This window comes from Mustela putorius, unplaced genomic scaffold, assembly GCF_011764305.1.
Source record: "Mustela putorius furo isolate JIRA1106 unplaced genomic scaffold, ASM1176430v1.1 tig00000095_pilon_pilon_pilon, whole genome shotgun sequence".
Classification (NCBI taxonomy): Eukaryota; Metazoa; Chordata; class Mammalia; order Carnivora; family Mustelidae; genus Mustela; species Mustela putorius.
In genome coordinates this window covers 8116727-8135646 of record NW_025421280.1, presented here as the reverse complement: position 1 = coordinate 8135646, position 18920 = coordinate 8116727, and the positions used below count along the sequence as shown (strand labels likewise).

At 42.4% G+C, this 18920-nt stretch overlaps 1 protein-coding gene across 18 annotated transcripts in view; it reads right to left on the bottom strand.

The window, feature by feature from the left end:
• Positions 1–18920, bottom strand: part of MAGI1 (membrane associated guanylate kinase, WW and PDZ domain containing 1) — a 636195-nt gene that overhangs the window by 10579 nt on the left and 606696 nt on the right. For 7 of the 18 annotated variants that reach the window (XM_013053627.2, XM_004738316.3, XM_013053603.2 and 4 more), the window contains 6 exons: positions 17359–17450; positions 15380–15572; positions 12786–13079; positions 9620–9823; positions 877–970; positions 671–731 (listed from right to left, as the gene is read on the bottom strand). In XM_013053627.2, the coding sequence (XP_012909081.2) occupies positions 671–731; positions 877–970; positions 9620–9823; positions 12786–13079; positions 15380–15572; positions 17359–17450 (938 nt within the window). The remainder of the gene's footprint in view (positions 1–670; positions 732–876; positions 971–9619; positions 9824–12785; positions 13080–15379; positions 15573–17358; positions 17451–18920) is intronic. The other 11 variants (XM_004738317.3, XM_013053606.2, XM_004738313.3 and 8 more) reach the window with 3 other exon arrangements.

The window sequence follows — 18920 nt, the reverse complement described above, 5'->3', positions numbered from 1 at the left end:
ACCATCCTGCACAGTGCTGGACGTTCAGCCTCCATGCCCCACACCCGCAAAATGGCAGCAGTGTCTATCACTAGGACCCCAACAATGACCTCCTCACACTTGGGGAGGGGCCGCTACCCTGGCTGAGGAGAAGCATGAATGGATTGTTGAAGGCTCTGAGAAGGCCACTCAAAATTAACCCGTTTAATCATCCCCCAATATTTCCCAAATTTGCTTCACCTGCATGTTTGTGTGCTCCCTATTACCACCCTGCGGGATGGGCAGTTAGCTCTGAGCGTCTCACCCGAAACTCACAAGGCTGAGAAAAGCCTTAACAGCAACAACAACAACAAAAAGACATTTTCTAGGCATAAACACAGTTATGAATACCATGAGTAGTTATTCACGATTTTGTCTTTCTCTGCTGGCCAGTCCCTGAGGCAATTATGGGTTTTGATTTTGTTTTTTTCCCCACCTAGAAAAGGATATCTCAGAATATTTTTCAAAGGTAGTAAAATAAAATGTCATTTCCTAGACAATGAAATGTGAGTACATATTCAGTATATCCTCTCACAAAAGGTTATTTATTTTAATGGAGAGTATCTTCTAAAAGATATCTCATAAACATAGCTTCAGAAAGTTGGAAGGAAATGTGCGAAGCAAACAGAGAAAAGAGAAGAATGGCCCTCACCTGTGTTGCCTGGGGTGCTTTGAACTCAAACTGAGATTCCGGCTTTGGTTTGGTGGTATTCCTGCCAAAGGGAGAGAAATAAATGTAAAAGCAAACCAAGGGGGAAACAGGAAGGGGAAAAAAAATATATCAAGGATGAGTATCGTCAGGCCAGGAGTTAGTTTTTTCCCTTAAAGCTAACAAAAGCAACTAAAGTTATGTCTGACCTGGTCTCCTGGGCCCCTTGCTGAGAAGGGGTGTGTGTGGTGGTGATGGTGGCAATCTTCTCTGCATTGGTCAGCAAAGTGGCATTCGAAGACTCTGCAGGGAGAGACAGCATAATAGAATGAGGGCCCTGGAGAAGAGATCAAACCAGGAGGGAAGCAGAAGTCCCATATCTGAAAGACAAGTCTGGTTTCTCTGTCACTGTGTGAAGCAGTTCTGACTTGAACTTCTAGACAATGAAGACCTAAAAGAACCGTTCTAAGATCTGTGATCTGAGGCATGTAAAGCTCCATTACCCTCCTCGCAAGTGATATCCCCACAGATGAACTGAAGTGTTTGCCCCAGAACAGGCTACTGTAGAACTGTGCCCAGGGGACGTGTCTCTCCCTCTCTCGCACTTAAAAATAGCTGCACCACGCCCGCACTGTTTCTCCCCAGAATGGTACCGGTTAACGGTAAAAAAAAAAAAATAGTAAAAATAGTAAATCTCTACTGATGTTTCCCGCAATTTGTTAGCCATGTTTCGTAAGTCGGCTTGGTTTCCTCAGGTGAATATTAAAATCAGAAGTGTGCTAACATCTTGTTAACTACACGCACACACAAAACGTCTACCTTCTTCCTCACTGCTTCTAATGAAGCACAACTGGAAACTGGGGTTCTTCGCAGATCTCATCTAGCATCACTGATGGAAGATGAATTCCAAAATGTGCATTAGTCAGAGCCAGAGTTTGTAAATATAAGTTGTATAAATCATGAAGCCACCCGAATGTAATGAATATGATTACATTCTTATGGAAATGGACTTTCTTCTCCACTAACCACATTCATAAGCAACTTCATTAATCTCTAGAAGTGTGGAGATCCAGAATTTGAAAACACTCACAAGCATGCCCTATAGACTGCACACCAACACGCATATATTAAAATGTAATCACTTACATAGTAATGGTTATATAGCCTTTTACTAATTATTTCTCCATTAAGATCAAGGCAGATAGCACGCAATTATGAGCAAGTTGCACTTTTTAGATAGACTGTTTGGAACTTGGCATACATTTTCTTATCAAGAAAAATACTAAAGGGCGCCTGGGTGGCTCAGTGGGTTAAAGCCTCTGCCTTTGGCTCAGGTCATGATCCCCGGGTCCTGGAATCGAGACCTGCGTCGGGCTCTCTGCTCAGCAGGGAACCTGCTTCCTCCTCTCTCTCTGCCTGCCTCTCTGCCTACTTGGGATCTCTGATAAATAAAAAAATAAATCTTTAAAAAAATAAAAAAAATACTAAATGTGGTCATTAGGTTCTCAGATTAGCCTATGAATGCCTATTTAAAGCACAGTGTGCAGTGAATTCTGCAAGTTCCTAGGAGTCCACCAGTTCATAGTAGGCATTCCAATGCTTGCAGATTACATATACTCACCCTAATGCATAACAAAGTTTCTATGGGAAAATGTGTGAAGTAGTCCCACCTGGGATACCTGGACTGCATCTCTTCTCCCTTGTAATCCTGGGTGACAGAGCATCCCTGCAACCCCAATTCCTTATGGTCTATCTTCCATTTTAATTTTTTTAAAAGATTTTATTTATTTATTTGACAGAGAGAGATGACAAGCAGGCAGAGAGGCAGGCAGAGAGAGAGAGGAGGAAGCAGGCTCCCTGCTGAGCAGAGAGCCTGATGCGGGGCTCGATCCCAGGACCCTGAGATCATGACCTGAGCCGAGGCAGCGGCTTAACCCACTGAGCCACCCAGGCGCCCCTCCATTTTAATTTCCTAAGGATATTAACTCAGCTTGGGTCTTGCTTCCTGTTATTTTATTGCATTACACAGTTAAAATCATGGCCTTGAGATCCAATCCACCTTCCCATTCATTAGCTGTATGCCTTATTTTCTTCATCTGATGGAAGGGGATGATAACGTAGCTCTCCTCTTTGATAATAGTATATGGAAAGCTTCATAGAGTATGACATACCATAAGCACTCCATACACCTTTCTTGTACCTATGGCTCTTGTTGCCACTTCTACTTTTGATTTATTATCATGGAAACTTACATGTTCTGCAAAATGAGAGAGCTGAATTATGATTTTAACAGTCTATATTCCACACATAAAGTCCAGGATGCTGAGAGCTAAGGCACAAGTTTAATAAGAAAATGTAACTAGATCAAGTAAACTGTAAAGTGAATCCAATTCATCTTTTAGGACAGGTTTCCCGTGGTCTGTTTAAACCTACAGATTCTGCGGGAAAGGAACCTGTGGTCAATTAAGGATGAGAAATAATGGGTGAAATAGAGGGAAGTGTTTTTGTGTGTCTGTATTTTGTTTTCCCTATGAGCATAATCAGAGCCTATACTATGCCAATGTACCTTGCAACCCCCTCCTGAGCTGGGGAGGTGGTGTTCCTTAGGCTTCATGGGAGGCAGCTGTCCCATTAGGAGGTCAGCTTCCAGACTCAGAATGTCTGGCAGTGTGTACCCCCAGCTCGGTCATTTACAGGCTGGGACTTATGCAAAGTCACTAAACCTCCTATGCCTCAGTTTTCTCGTCTGTCCCTGTAGGACAACAGAAGTAGCCAAGAAAATTCGTGTAAAGATCATCTGAGAGCAAAATGTTGGGGATAGTGCCTGGCACTTAAAAACGATGCAGAAGACGATTAGCACATTTTTTATTGGGAGCATGTATTTATTACTGTTATTACAATATTAAAACCGTATTATTAGTACATTTTGATGAGTGCAGTTAACTGGCACAACCAAGTGATAAATCTATGTGATTTTCCATAAAGTACACCCACTGTGTCAGAACAACGGACTCAGAGGCTGCACTGCCTATCAATATGATTCACTAGAAGTTTCATCAACCCCTGTATTGGTCCTTTAAAAAAATTAATATTGCTCATTGTAATTAATTTTATGGAGACTCTCTGGGAAATCACAAGATTGTTCGGGCTGTGGGGAAATCATAATCAGGATACCAAAAAGAACGTTTCCTTGTAATTAAAGTGATTATAATTACTGAATTGTGCAGGAGTTCCCCTTTTGAGTTCTTGTGTGTTTTCGGTAGCTAGGGTTTTTCAAGGCAGATCAGGTCCCATTCTGAAACTTTTTTTTTTTTTTTTAAAATTTCTGTGCTTTCATGAGTTGATGAGTTATGACAGATAATCACTCAATACACATATAAATAGAATTCTTTTATTAATCTTCCTCCTATCTTTTGCTTGCTATTTTCTGCATATTTATATGCAAATCTGTTTTGAAGATTAACTTTAAGCATTTATAAAATTAACATTTATATGCAAATGATTATTGGAGCACACTGAATTTTCCTCCTATTGCTGTATTTCTTAATCTCTGAGCCACCGCCATTTCTGGGTAGTTTACGAAGTGCCAAGCTCTGTGCTAAGTGCATTTCCACATGTCCTATTTCATTTCATTCTTATGATTCAATGAAATTGGGGCAGTTATTCCCCCACTTTACAGATGGAGACACTTAGGCTTAGGAAAGGAAGGTAACACGCCCAAAGTCATCCAGTCTTATTCCCACTGACAAGGGAATTATGTGTCAGTATCAAGGAAATCCTATCTAATTGGTTGGTGTGTTCCCCGTTTCAAATAAGCAGTGCCTTTATCTCACTGCATAAATACCACCAACTATCACAGCTTAATTAAGAAACAAAATACTCTGCTTTGACTCAAGATTTCATGAGCCATCTTCTAAGCACTTAAATAATTTTTAGCATACCCCGGATTTCCAGGATGCTTTTATTTCAATAAAGTTATACTTATTTTTATTAAACTTTCAAGTCTTCATTTAGAATTATACCAAGACTTTATGTGTTGAAATTCTCTCTAGCTTTTTAAAATACAGAGATAAAGGCCATTACCACAGATCTACAGCTCCATCCCCAAATAAAACTTGCCCCATATAACAAGAGCCAGATAAAAGAGCCTCCTCCAGCACAGTTATTATGAATGGATGTCAATGTATTTGACTTTTAAAACTCCAAGATAGATGGACAGATTAGCTATTTTTATGATAAATTCCAGAAAGTGTCCTCTATCATTTATTAAACAGTGTTTACACCTACTTTAGTTCTCTCAGAGGAATGAAAATAGATATTACTACACTTTCTATATCAATCAAGTCTCAAGCAAAGCATATGCTGGCTCTCAAGGCAGTATCACAGTGTTGTGCTAAATCAGGGCACTAACTTTTTTTTTTTTAAAGATTTTATTTATTTGACAGAGATCACAAGAAGGCAGAGAGGCTGGCAGAGGGAGAGAGGAAGGGAAGCAGGCTCCCCGCTAAGCAGAGAGCCCTATGCGGGGCTTAATCCCAGGACCCTGAGATCATGACCTGAGCCGAAGGCAGAGCCTTTAACCCATTGAGCCACCCAGGCGCCCCAGGGCACTAACTTCTGACAGGAGCTTCTACCTTGGGTTTTAGTATCTCCGTGACAAGTGATTACAGTTCCAACCTAGACCCCATGTTAATACCTTTAGCGTGCGGTACGGAATCCACACTATAGAGCCAAACAAATCAACAAAGGACACAACCATTTCTTTCATAAATATTTGAATGCATAAATACACATGTAATAAATATCTAAAGGAAGTGTTTGAAAATTTGAATCCCATAAATATTAGCTGTGGGAGACTTCCAACATGTGTTATGGTTGGAACCCTCTTCCTTTTACCCCTATCCCTTTGCAAGCTATTGGAACCAGAGAGCCTTCTATTGAGATATTTATACCATCCTATGCCTTTGCCAAGGAAATAGCCATGTTTGGGTTGCCATGCCCTTACCTTCGATATAACAAATACTTTGAATCAGAGTTGCCTGAATTTAAGACTTAATATAAGTAACTTATTTTATAAATATCTAGAACTTGATTCATATGGACGGTTCTGTGTTAGTTTGAATAAGTCAAGGGTTTGCCCTGTCTGATTAAAGTCTCATTCCCACCCAGATTTCACAGACTATTTCTACAGAAGGTGAGTGGTAGGAAACATGTGGGACTAGACTTGTCAGGTGTCAGATTCAGTATGTTTGGCTATTCCTCTGGGCCTTTCTGTGCTGCCTTTACATATTTATTATCCCCTGCCCACATTTCATAGGACAAAATGTTCTGCCTCTGTTGCACCTCCCACTCTGGTCCCAAAGATAGTTAAAAGCAGACAAAGTAAGGACCCTTGATCTAGCCCTGTCCAAGATGTGGGAAGACAGGCCTTCTAGGAACAGAGTAAGCCAAATAAAGGAAAAGTCATGTTTCCTAATCTTTGTTTGAAGGGGGCACAGAGAAATGGGAGAAGCAGAGTTAGGGGAAATACAGAAATAAGTCGAGAAAGTACAACAATGACAAGAAAAAAAAGAATTAGGTACCAGGAGCTAGGGAAAGAAGTGGATCCCGAGTGGGTTCTGTGCTCTACCCAAAAGACAGCGTGTTTCCCCATCTTCTTAAAGTGCCTCCCAGGGTTTCTGATCAAAGTACTTGGGATAACATGGGTTTCTAAGAACTTCAGTCTCCTTGCAAAGACCACAACACAAACAGTCTTTGGGCTACTTGATGAATTAACCATTCATGTGAAAAGGAGGGCAGAGGTCCCTAGAGAAACCCCCTTTTATTCTACAGTTCTCCGCTTCTAACACACCTTTGCAGAAAGGAAGTGATCTGCCATGTGTTTCCCTTCATCAGACTTTCATTCATGGTTACTCTGTCTTCTAAGTGTTTGCAAACTTCTCCTGGATTATTCCAACATTTCTCGAGAAATCCGACTCCCCTGCTTCAGTTTTAATTTCCAAAGCAGCCATTTTTGGCTCCATTAAGAAGATGAGCATCAGAAACCCACCCTCTGTCAAACTTGATTTCCTTTACCTGGCTTCTGAAATTTACAGAGTAATTGATGAAGAGTTTTATTATCAAGGCAATGAACTACTGCAGTATTTTGGGATGAAATCACATCCTGGGCAGCATGTGGGTCCTCAACTACATTGTATCAGCTGTCACATTTACTTCTAGCCAAGAGAGTATATGATGTGTCTAGTTGAATTTCATATTAAGTATTGAAGTTTTAAAAAAAAAAATGCCTTTTTACTCACAACCGCTACTGGATAATTCACCTTGCACTATATTTTTTTTTGGTGTTCAGATTTTCCAAAATGTTTCCATTGCATTTTATTAAATTAAGTCAATACCTAGTATGTGCACAGTAGTATAAGTTGCTTTTGCATATTTGTATCTTTCCTGATTTCAAACTTCTTTTTCTAAGCCCTTCCCTCAAGGAGTTACTTTCTTTCCTTCCTTCCTTCCTTCTTTGGACATTATCCTTCCCATATTAAGACTGACCAATACAGACACAGTGATTCAATGCCTGTGTTGCATTCCTCTGGATTCGTTTTTTGAAATCTCTGTACGGCATGTAGATAGACGTATCTAAGTTTATATACTACATTTGGCTCTCTCAACCACTTCTCACTTAATTTTTCTGGCTTCCTTCATCCTTTCCATTAGGAACCTATGTTCTATCATCCTGTGATCACATTCCTAAATTGCAATTGCCTTCCAGAGTGGTGAGCTGGTGGAATGGACCCTCAAACCACATGGTAAATTACCATGCATCTGAGGCAGGGTGAAGGAGAACAGCAATCAAGGAGCTATTTTTTCCTCCACATTTGGTATGGGGTATTTTTGGCTCAGAGAAAATTCTCTGGTTTTAGAACTGACAATTTTCAAATATTTATTGTTTGGTTTAGGATTTATTTTTTTTCTGAAAGGCACAGTTTATACCACTTGAATTTGAAACTAATAAGGATTGCTTTCTACCAACTATACAAATATTCATTGGGTGAATTACTTTCAGATAAAATCTCTGATTTTCTTATTTTACAGATCAAGGACAGATTTTTTTTTTTTTTAAAAGATCTTTTTTATTTATCTGAAGGAGAGAGAGAGCACAAGCAAGGGGGAGGAGCAGAGGGAGAGGGAAAAGCCTACTCCATGCTGAGCAGGGAGCCTGATTTGGGGCTCAATCCCAGGACCCCAGGATCATGACCTGAGCTGAAGGCAGATGTTTAACCAACTGAGCCACTCAGGTGGCTCAAGGACATAGAATTTTCATCACACTATCTCCTCAAACCACATTTCTTCTCAAAGAATACTGACTTTTAGAATATGCACTTTATTTTATAACACATATAGTAATCGCAAACAAAAAAGACATGGAAATATTTGAGACAAGTAGCACTTTCCTCCCAAAGGCAAAGTCTGCTTAGGCTGAAGTCCGTATTCAGGACTTAATTCTCTGAAGAATGTATATTTAGTGACATCAGTGTATCAACTTCATCTTTATTGAATATGAATAACGAGTGGGGCGCCTGGGTGGCTCACTCAGTGAAGCGTCAGCTCTCAGTTTTGGCTCAGGTCATGATCTCAGGATCGTGAGATTGAATCCTGTGTCAGCTCTGTGCCCAGCACAGTCTACTTGATATTCTCTCTCCCCCCACCTCCTTCTGACCCCTGCTCCTCCCGTTCACTCTTATATCCTCTCTTCCTAAAATAAGTAAGTCAATCTTAAAAAAGAAATGAATAATGAGCATTGATACTTCCTGCTATATAACTTCACATTGTGTGGGGGCCATCCTATATGCTGTAGGAGGTTAGGAAGCATCTCTGGCCTTTAACCACTAAACCCGCATTAGCACCCACTCCAGACAGTGCCAAATGTCCCCTCGGGGGCAGAATCGCCAATGGCATAAAAGAAACAAGATTTCAATTTAACCAAATAATCAAGCGAACTGACAAACAAAAACAGGCCTAGTTTAATGCAGATATAACCTATCAAAAAAGAGGTTTTACTCTTTTTTTCACCCACATGCAAAAATTAGACAAACCAAGTAGGCACAAACCCTAAGGATCTCTTATTCAACAAAAACCTTTCGCATATTCACTTATTCTGGAAAAAAAAAAAAAAGGGATTTGCTCTGAATTGTCACCATGTAGGTTTTGTGGTGTCACCATATCATACAGTTAAATTTTAGTTTTTATTTAGGGGCACCTGGGTGGCTCAGTGGGTTAAGCCTCTCCCTTTGGCTCAGGTCATGGTCTCGGGATCCTGGGATCTAGCCCTGCATTGGGCTCTCTGCTCAGCGGGAAGCCTGCTCCCCCCCTCCCCCGCCACTGCCTCTCTGCCTACTTGTGATCTCTCTCTCTGTCAAATAAATAGAAAAGATCTTTAAAAAAATTATTTTATTTAATTTATTAATTTGTCTTTAAATAGGCTGAACTCAACGACTCTGAGATCAAGAGTCGCATCCTCTATTGACTGAGCCAGCCAGGCACCCTTCATACAGTTAAATTTTAGTGATTTAAAACAAACAAAACAAAACAAAACTTTAAATGATTTCCAGATAGACCATCAGAGGATCTTTACCACCTGTATTCAAACTACTCTATCATTGTAAGGACAAGGGTACCAAAACCAAAATAAGACAGGGAAAGTTAAGATTTTCTGCAATGTTTGTATCTGCAGCAACACAGGGTCACAGGCAGAGGATTACGTAAAAGGGGGGGCGGGGTTTAGCAATGGTGGCTTACATCTGTAGGATGGGTAGCTCCTTAGGGAGGGGTGTGCCTGCCTCTCAGTCAATCCTGTTCTATTACATGGATCCTGATGACAGGGAGACAGAGGGAGAGAGAGAAAGAGACCCAGAAAGAGCTCGAGAGGGAATGAGAGACACAAGACGTATACTTTACCATCCCCGGGAATGATGCGGAGGGTAACTGTGTTTCCTGCTTCCTTGATTAGGTTGACAATGTCTGAATGGGACTTGTTGGTGATGGAACATCCATTCACTGCCAGGATCCGGTCTCCCACTTTCAGCTTGCCACATCGGTCTGCAGGACTCCCCTCAATAATCCGACCTATTTTGTGAGGCATAGCCACACATGCATTGCCTGCTTTGGTATGGAGTGTTTATTTTATTTTTTTAAGTTACGTGGGAATATAGCGAAGGGAGGAGAAAAAGGGTTGAAAAGGGAAAGAGAAGGTTAAGTGTTAATTAATTAAAGCATTAAGCAAATGTTATTAAAGGAGAGCTCTGTGCTGATGGTCAAAACATGGGCAACACTCAGGGCATGCGTGGGAGGGGCTGCAGCCCTACGGAGGCCCCTCCCCACTGTGCTCCCTGCCCCGCTCCAAATGTGGGGAGAACCCCAGCTTCCCTCCTTCGATCACTGACAAAATCGGTGAGATTTAGGAACTTCAGAGATTCTCAAAAGCCCCAAAATAGCTTGCTGTCAGCTTATTCTGGGTCTGCAAATGTGAAGCCCAGCGCTGGGATGGATGTTTTTACACATTCCGTGTTCGCGTCGCTTCATTTTTGCCAGCTGCTGTTTAAGCTTCTGCCAATGTTTTGTTCTTTCTCCATTTAGAAAAAAAATAATCACTAGACGTCTGGGAAGGCATGAACGTCTGCTACCACCAAAATTCCCCCCGAAAACACCTAATGGACAAACACTTAGTCTTGCTGCCTTCTATCCAGAATGATGAAAGCTTTAGGAAAAAGGCACAATTACAAGACATAAGCCAACAAAGCCATCCAAGCGTGACCCCTATTTCTCCTTTTATGACCTTTGTTCAATCAGCCCATCCTGTATGCTTTCAGGGTAGCGCCCCCGCCCCCCCCCCACGATGGCTCATTAGGTCTGAAATCCTCCTCCTTCCTCACAAAAATCCCCTCCCTGGACTCTGAAAACCTGGTATCTACTCAGGCTAAGGACAGTGATCCAAAGCTAGGTTCAAATCCTTCTTCAGCCCTCTCCTTTGATCATTTCCTTTCTCATGATCAGTGATTGCACATCTATGATGTGAAAACCAGGAAAAATACATGTGAAGAGGAAAGCTTTCCTTGCACTCTGAGGCACCCCATGTCACAACCACAAGTACCGCTAACTTCTAGAGAGGGAAGGGAGACTGGCTTTGAGTCCTGACATAGGGTCTGCCATCAAATGCACGTTGACCTATTTTGAGAATTCATCTTTCTGAGGACTGTGAAGCTAGTTATGCAGAGGAGTCACCTTTTGGAAAGGATGATAATATGAATGTGGGAGACACTGAAACTAACCAAGCAGGCACTTCTGTCATAATTTGGACCTTGAGGATAAAATACGGGGGGGGGGGGATTATAATTTCTTTGATTTTTCAGCATCTTTGCCTGAGTGTGTATCATTGCATGTAAGGTCAAGGCCACAGAATCTTTAAAAAGGAAGCCAACGGTCTTTTGAAATCCAAAAGGCAGGTCTGGAAGGCTTCCATACTCAAATCCAAGGTCCAGATTAAGTGGAACCCCTCTCCATGGACAGCCCCAGTGAGAACGGTATCAAACAGTAGGTGTGAGGAAAGCTCTGCGTAGTCTGAAACAGAAGTCTCATGCAAGGTATTAGGGAAAGCGGAATTTGTTTAAGAAGAGCCAGAGGAAAACGATCACAGACCAGATTGTGAGAAAACATTGATATTCATTAAATAACAGAGCCTCCCTCCTGACAGATCTATCTCATTGTAAAACTGAAACCGACCATTCAGAAATCCTGAAGACATAGGGGGTGCACGGGGACAATCAAATCGTAGATCTGAAGATAGCAATAGCAATTCTTCCCTCCTTGCCTTTCTTTAGATTTTTAAATTAAGCAGAAAAGTCCCCCAAATTAATTGACAAACAAAACCCCCCAAACCTCGCCTTGGTGTCCAGTCATCCATTCATGACATGCCGTGATAACTCATTAATGGAGCTCCCAAAAGCACTGTTAGTAATGGTTTTTGTTACTGTAGCCACACATGCATAGACTGGACTGACTCAGTCTGCAAGTGAGCAGGAAGCAACATACAAAGACTACATGATGGTAAACGGAGTTCTACCGGATCAGAAAGCTGAAGGGAAGGAGCACTTTGCCTGTTCTTAGTCACCAGTGACCTGGGCCACTGGTTATCAGACTCTTGTGGACAAGTCATTTGGGAAGCAGCGGAGTAAATTTCAAAGCCTGCACAGCCCTTTCCCCATCTCCCACCCTATTCGGTATTAACGAACAAATGTGCTTGGGGGATTAACAGGTGACTTTTTATCTAATGAGGAAGATGGATTATTTTTAGAGTACATTTTTATAATCTGTTAATAGATTCACAGATTACGAGTTTCTTGGACTCATGTGGGTCCTGTTTGCCTTTGCTAGTATACCCATCTGTTAACCTTCTGAGAGGGTGACAACTGCATTTCTCCATATTCTGCTAGAACCCCCAACCTCTGGATAAGATGGGAAAAATCTGCCCTGCTGAGATTCCAGGGCAGTGAAGACAAACAGCTCTTAACTCAGATCTTAACTAGATTCTTAAGCAGATAATGGTAAAAATATTGTTTTTAACAATTAAAAATTTCAGATGTGGACAGAGTATCGAAACGACACAGTAAGGTCGACTGGGAACTTCATGTGATGATGTTGACTCTCTATTGGTACAATTCCCTAGGCATTTTTATAGCCATAGGCTTATTCCCAAAACTTCCACCTGGTGAGCTATATCCTACTCAAGACCTCACAAAGGCATTCTTTGCCCATGATTTCTCACTCTACACTAGCAAGGTGTCGCTCTTCAAATTTCAAGCAAATTTCATTTATGAAGGTTGTGTTGCGCGTGAACAGGCATTCTGCATGGAAGTCGAAAGGTTAAAAGGAAAGAAATCCAACCTTCAGGAGGGGAAAAGCTATGGAACAGACTCCATCCCCAATTAAGACTTTAATTACCTGCAGCGAAAAGCATGAAGGCATTTCTGTTAATGAGATTTTGGCCCTCTTTCCTTCGCAACACAACGCCCTTGCGCTCGCCGCGGGCAGCCCGGGAAGCTTCCGGGGGAGCGGACGGGACACTCACCAAAAGTCGTGCCGGCCTCGGGCCTGCTCACCGAGGACACGATGACGAAGCCGAAGCCCTCGTTCTCGCCGCGCCGGATCTCCACGTCGTAGGGCTGCACGGCCGTGCTGACCACGCCGCTGCCGCCGCCGCCGCCGCTGCCGATGCCGCTGGTGCTCCCGCTGCCGGAGCTCACCGTGTTCAGGGAGTTCTGGCTGCCCTGCGGGGTGCGCTTCTCCTCGGTCAGCGAGGCGGGCTGGTTGCTGCTGTGATGGGAGGAGGCCGGCGAGGGCACCTCGTTCTCGGCTTTGGGGGCTGCAGGAGACAGAGAGAGAGGGTGGGGGGCCCGACTCAGCCACCCTCCTTCCTGCTCCGCCTGCCTGCAGTCCGCGCGCCACAGCATTGCAAGGAGGCCCCAGCCCCTTCTCCCTTAAGTAGCTCGTGTCCAGCAGCTGCTGCCGGGAGCCCACGGGAAGGCAGCCCAGGGGACCACAACCTACTGAATGTCAGCATCCGCTCTCAGGTACCACGTGGCTGCCACTAGCCCCTCTGAACTGCTTCCCAGGGCACGAATCAGAGGAAGGGGAGCAGAAGCGCGGGTGTGGTCCGCACCTGTGAGGACCCCCACTTTTACAGCACAGAACTCAGCGCCCATTCACCTGTCATGACCCTCAAGAGTCACATGGCGGCTCAGCCTGCCACACAGCGCTGCTTTCCATTTTTCCATTGCACGGGACTGGGCTGGTTGACTGGACCATTAAAGTTACCTTACGGTGGGATTCTTGACAACACCCGTCAGAAGTACACTTAGGTTCTCTTCCTACTTTCCAAATGTCATCGCCTACTCTGATCACACTCCTGGGTCCGTCAGCCTTCCTCAGAGTCCCCGTTTTATTGTTCCCTCAGGTGACAGGATAAAGCACACCAAAACAGCCTAAACAATTTGATGCCACACACAAAATGTGTGCTCAGGTTTTGTGTTACGACATTTATTCCCGAAGCTTCTTCCTTCATATATTTCTTTTTATTGTGGTAAAACATATAAAACATCAAATTTACCACCTTAACCATTTTTAAGTTTATAGTTCAGTGGCATTAAGTCCAGTCGCAGCAGCATGCAACCATCCCCACCATCCATCTCCAGAACCTCATCTTCGAAAAGTGATGCTCTGTACCCATCAAACACTAACAAACCATTCCTCCCTCCCCCAACCCCTGGCAACCACCATTTGGCTTTCTGTCTCTATGAATCTGACTACTCTTGGTCTATCATATAAGGGGCTCACACCAGGTTTGCCCTTTTGTGACCGGCTTATTGCATGCAGTCTAATGTCTCTTGCAGATTTAACATGCCTTTGACTTAGTGCTAAAACCCCCAAATATTTAATATTTAAGAAATAAATCTGAAACAAACAAAAATCACATGGCTCTTTTTATTTGGATCAGTGAAATCGAACATTTTCATCCCATCTCAAAAGCTATTTCTAACTGACTGCTACTGACTGCACGGAATACCATTGTAAGAAATATTCTTAGGCCATCAGTGAGCTCTCTGGGCATAATCCATGACTGATTAACACTGTTTTCCACGGTTTCAGTAAGGTAGGACTCTCACACTGGAATCTGATATCTTAATTCTATAATTAATTACATGCCACGTAAGTGAGTTAGACAATTTTTTTTTTTTCAACACCGGGCCAGTTAATTTCATTTGTAAGCCTGTGTTTCACAAATATTCTGAAGAAATGACAATATTTCCTGTCATATTTCTTCAGTAATTCAAGTAATACAACAGTCTGCTTTTTCTGCATTCTGTCTTGACTATTTTGAGCTGGGGGCTGCCGACAGTGAACATCTCATGTGGCGTGTGTTTTCAAGACGTCGGTGAGTGAATGGGAAGGAGACGGTTACACAACGCGCTGTCTCAAAATGGCAGATTCTGATACAAAAGGAAACCATGATTCACAAAAATGGCAAGGAAGGAATGCCAAAACGGGAAGGCACTTGGAAGGAGGAGGGAACTTCTGAGGGTTCCACAGGGAAGGTTTTATTTGAGTTGAGCTGGAAAGGGTGTGTATGTTTTGAGAACCCAAGTACTTTTAAGCTTGCAGGCAGGGGAAAGGGTCAAAGATGGCCAAGAACCAGCCATCGCTACAGCTTTCCTACAGAGGAAACTCACCCATGACAGGCAACAGCAGAGTAAGGCATCACTAACTTTTTTTAAGCTTATTTGGTGGCACAAAACTAATTTTTGTTCTTGTACCTTGAAGCTATAGCATTCCTGCCTTTTATAATGACCTTTTTGGTTGAGAATTAACATCAAATGGAGAGGTGACTAAGTTCTGGTTGGCAGGGAGATGAGGACAGGGAGTATATATTCAACCAGTCCTCTTCTAGAAGGTTTTGCTGAATGTGCATGAATGGCACTTCAAAGTACTTCTGAATGACAGGAGTTTTGCCGGATTTGAGAGAAGGAAACCATCTGGAAAGTCTGAGCTTAATCACATTTGCAAAGATTTGCTAAAATAGATGCTTGAGGAGGCAGACACGGGAAGGGGACCTCTTCTGTGCATCCAGTGACAAAGCGCTGTCTAACGGGATAAATGAAAACATACCTGCAAACACCACTTTACGCCGCACTGTGAGGTTGACGTGGCCTTGCTTGGCAGCTTGTTGCATAAGCTGGACCACAAGCTGGTGTGATTTTCCAATTACCGGTGTCCCATCCACACAGATTAATTCATCCCCAGACCTCAGGCGGCCGTCTGTATCAGCAGCACCCAGCGGTACGATATGACCGATATAAATCTGTTGAGTAATTGGATGATGGATGAAACATTGACCTTTTGGTTTACTATTATACTGATGGCCTTCACATTTCTGAGAACAATTCAATTCATTCATTCATGTCTGCTTCTGTGCCATAAATTTATTAAGCACCCATTGGGTCCCAGGCCATTGTGTTAGGTGCTACAGTAATTCTTAAATGGAAAAGCAACTATTTCTTTCTTTTTTTTTTTAAGTTTGTTATTATTCTTTTTAGTAATCTCTACACCCCATATGGGGCTCTAACCCACGACCTTGAGATAAAGACTTGCCTGCTCCACTGACTGAGTCACCCAGGCGTCCCGAAAGTAACTGTTTTCTTGGTTGATTCCTTGACTTTATCTGGGGTCTGGGGAGGACTCAATCTTTTTCCCTTTTGTAGAAATACATTGCTTTATTCCTGCATTTGCAAAAATCTCGTCTCCTTCTCTGTTTACCTTAGAACCCTCCTTCTGGAAAACTCTGGAAATTGTAATAGTAATACTTCTTTTCTTTACAGGTCCAGCTCTATGCCTAGCAATAGGGAATGTACCGTAAATACTCTGCTCCATGAGGCAATGAATCATGCAAAGTCTGGTTTGACATCCCATTTCTGTACTTTCAGCAGTGGCATGCAGAGCTGTCTGTATAGTTAGTGTCTTGTTACATTCACCCTTCATTAAACCTTAGTGAATATATTTGTGTTTTCCTTGCATCCTCACTAGATAATAATGCTATAACCACCTTTAGATGGTATTTACAGTTTACAAAGAACTTTGACAAAGGAGTGGTTAAGAATGTGGACCCTGAAGTCAGACCCTCTCCTGCCCCTCCCCTTTACTAAGGTTATGATCTTGAGTACATTGATTAACCCTTCTGTGTCTTTATTTGATAATTTGGAACCTGGGGCTACATTCTGGGACTTGATGGAGAAATGAGAAAATGCATGTTAAAAGCCATTAGCGTGGGGTCTGGCACCTAGTTTAAGTGCTCAAAAAAATAACAGCTGTTTTTATGATAAGGAAATTAACAGTGTTTATCTTTAGTTTTCTCTTCTCCTTTTTAAAAAAAAAAAAAGATTATATTTATTTATTTGACAGACAGAGATCACAAGTAGGCAGAGAGAGAGGAAGGGAAACAGGCTTCCTGCCGAGCAGAGAGCCCGATGCGGGGCTGGGACCAGGACGCTGGAACCAGGACCAGAGCCGAAGGCAGAGGCTTTAACCCACTGAGCCACCCAGGTGCCCCTCTCTTCTCCTTTTACAACATTCCTGGATTGTGACATAGATTTATTCTAAAGGTCAGGGAACTGAGGGTCAGGGAGGTAGGATGTCTCCTGATTCTTGTTCAGAGTTCTTTGTCCACCTTTGTGAAGACAGTGGTCCTATGGCCTCTGATCTTCAGGTCTCCTCAAGCACTCTCTATGTATTAGCTCCTCAATACTGAAAGCCCACTCCCTGCCGGCCAATTTAACAGATCTGGCCCAAGCCTGTTGTTTTATTAGTTGATGCCTATTATTTTGCTTTTTGTTTTCATTTTCTTGGGTGGGGAGCTCCAGGTGCTGGAGCTGCCACTTTTAATATTGCCACGCGTACAAACTTTAAAGAAGGGAACTAGTCTCTTCTTCCTCAAGACAAAAGGAGCTCCACAAAACCCGACAGCTCACTCACACTTCTTGAAATGCAACAACAGTCCGTGTTGCACCTAGCTGGACTCAAATCTTAGTGATTTGCCACTGCTGCCAATTTGCTTCGATATCTTAGAAAACAGAGGTATACAAGAGACTCACAGGTTCCCCTGGTTCATTTCCACCCAGAATCCTAAATCCAAATCCAGTCTCCTTTCTCCACAGGAAGATGTCCTGTTCTTGGTAGTCCGGAACTGCAGAGAAGAAAGAAGAAGAGGGAGGTGATTTCTCTGATGGCAGGAAGCATACCCTTAAGGTGAACACAGTTATAGAACAATCCTGATGATGCTTGAGCAGATGACAGCTTTCCAACAGAGAAGGAAGCAAAATAATCTGGGTGGATAAAATTACAAGAGGACACTAGGCGGAAACAAACAGTGGGAGCGGTCACCGAGCCCTACGTTTTTTCAAAGGACTAATCACTGTTTGATAATTCCTAATCAAGCCCAAGCCATTATCCCGGACTAAGCCAGAAGTCAGTGTTGTCCACTGTCCTTGGTATTGTTGCCAGAGAATTTAAGTAAATTAAAATCGCCCTGTGCTGATCCACAAAGTGGGTGCTCACATCTGAGTCACAGTGACCATGGAAACAGAAGCTTGCTCTGGGGACTCAGAAGCCCTGATAAGTCATCTGATGTTATACCGAGCAGCGGGTGAAAGAAAACAGCCAGAGCGAAAAAGAGTTTTCAGCCTTTGAAAGACGTCACTTTTTCTTGCTTTAGAATAATCAAGATAGGCAACCCAATAATTTGATTTTGTTAGATCATTTTTGCCAAAAGTTACTCTTGGGCATCCTAATATTTCCAGTTTTCAAAGTTTATTATGATTTCAGTCGTATTACCAAAAAGGAGCCAGGCTTCCATAGTCTCAACACGAATGGTGACTACAAAAATGTTCAATCTCAAATTTCCGTATTTTCTCATTTTATCTCTGGAATGAGGGCTTTGCTCCAGAATTTGCCTGTGAGATTTTAAAATTGTAAGTTTCAACTTAATATCCAGTAGCTGGGTGTTTTACTCTGAAAACTCAGTAAGGACCTGAGCTATAAAATAAAAACCTAATTTATTAGAAGAAAAATCATTTCTATAAGACGATGCTCACTCTACCTGAAATTTACCTGAATCTGTTCTATGTACCACGACTCTGTCACTTCACTAAGGTAATACAAAAGTTATTTCTCGTTAATTCTTCTTTCATATTTTAATGTACACAAGAGTGTGTTTTATGGTCTTTTAAATGATACTTAAAGAAAAAATTGGTTCAGTGGCAGTGAACCCTAAAGGAGAATTTCAAATACTGTTCTACCTACTTTCTGGTTTACTTAATTAATGGGGTTCGGGATTGAAGGAGTGTGTAGGCCTGAAAGCTTAGTTCTCGTCTTCTTCAATTTTGTGCAGTGAGGTAGGGAAGAAGGCAGTTGTTGGGATTTCAAGTTGGCAAGAGTGACTCACCCACTGCCTTCAAATGTACGGTATATGAACACACAGAGAGAGAAGAAACTAAATGAACAGGTAAGTACAAGTCAGAGAAGTTGAATCCAGTATTTTTGCCTGAGCTATCTTAATGCCGCGGGCTTTACAGGGTGCTTTATGCCCATTTTTTTTTTATTGTAATTGCAGAGGCTAAGCTGTAAGACCCCACGGAACATGCAGTTAACTATGTCA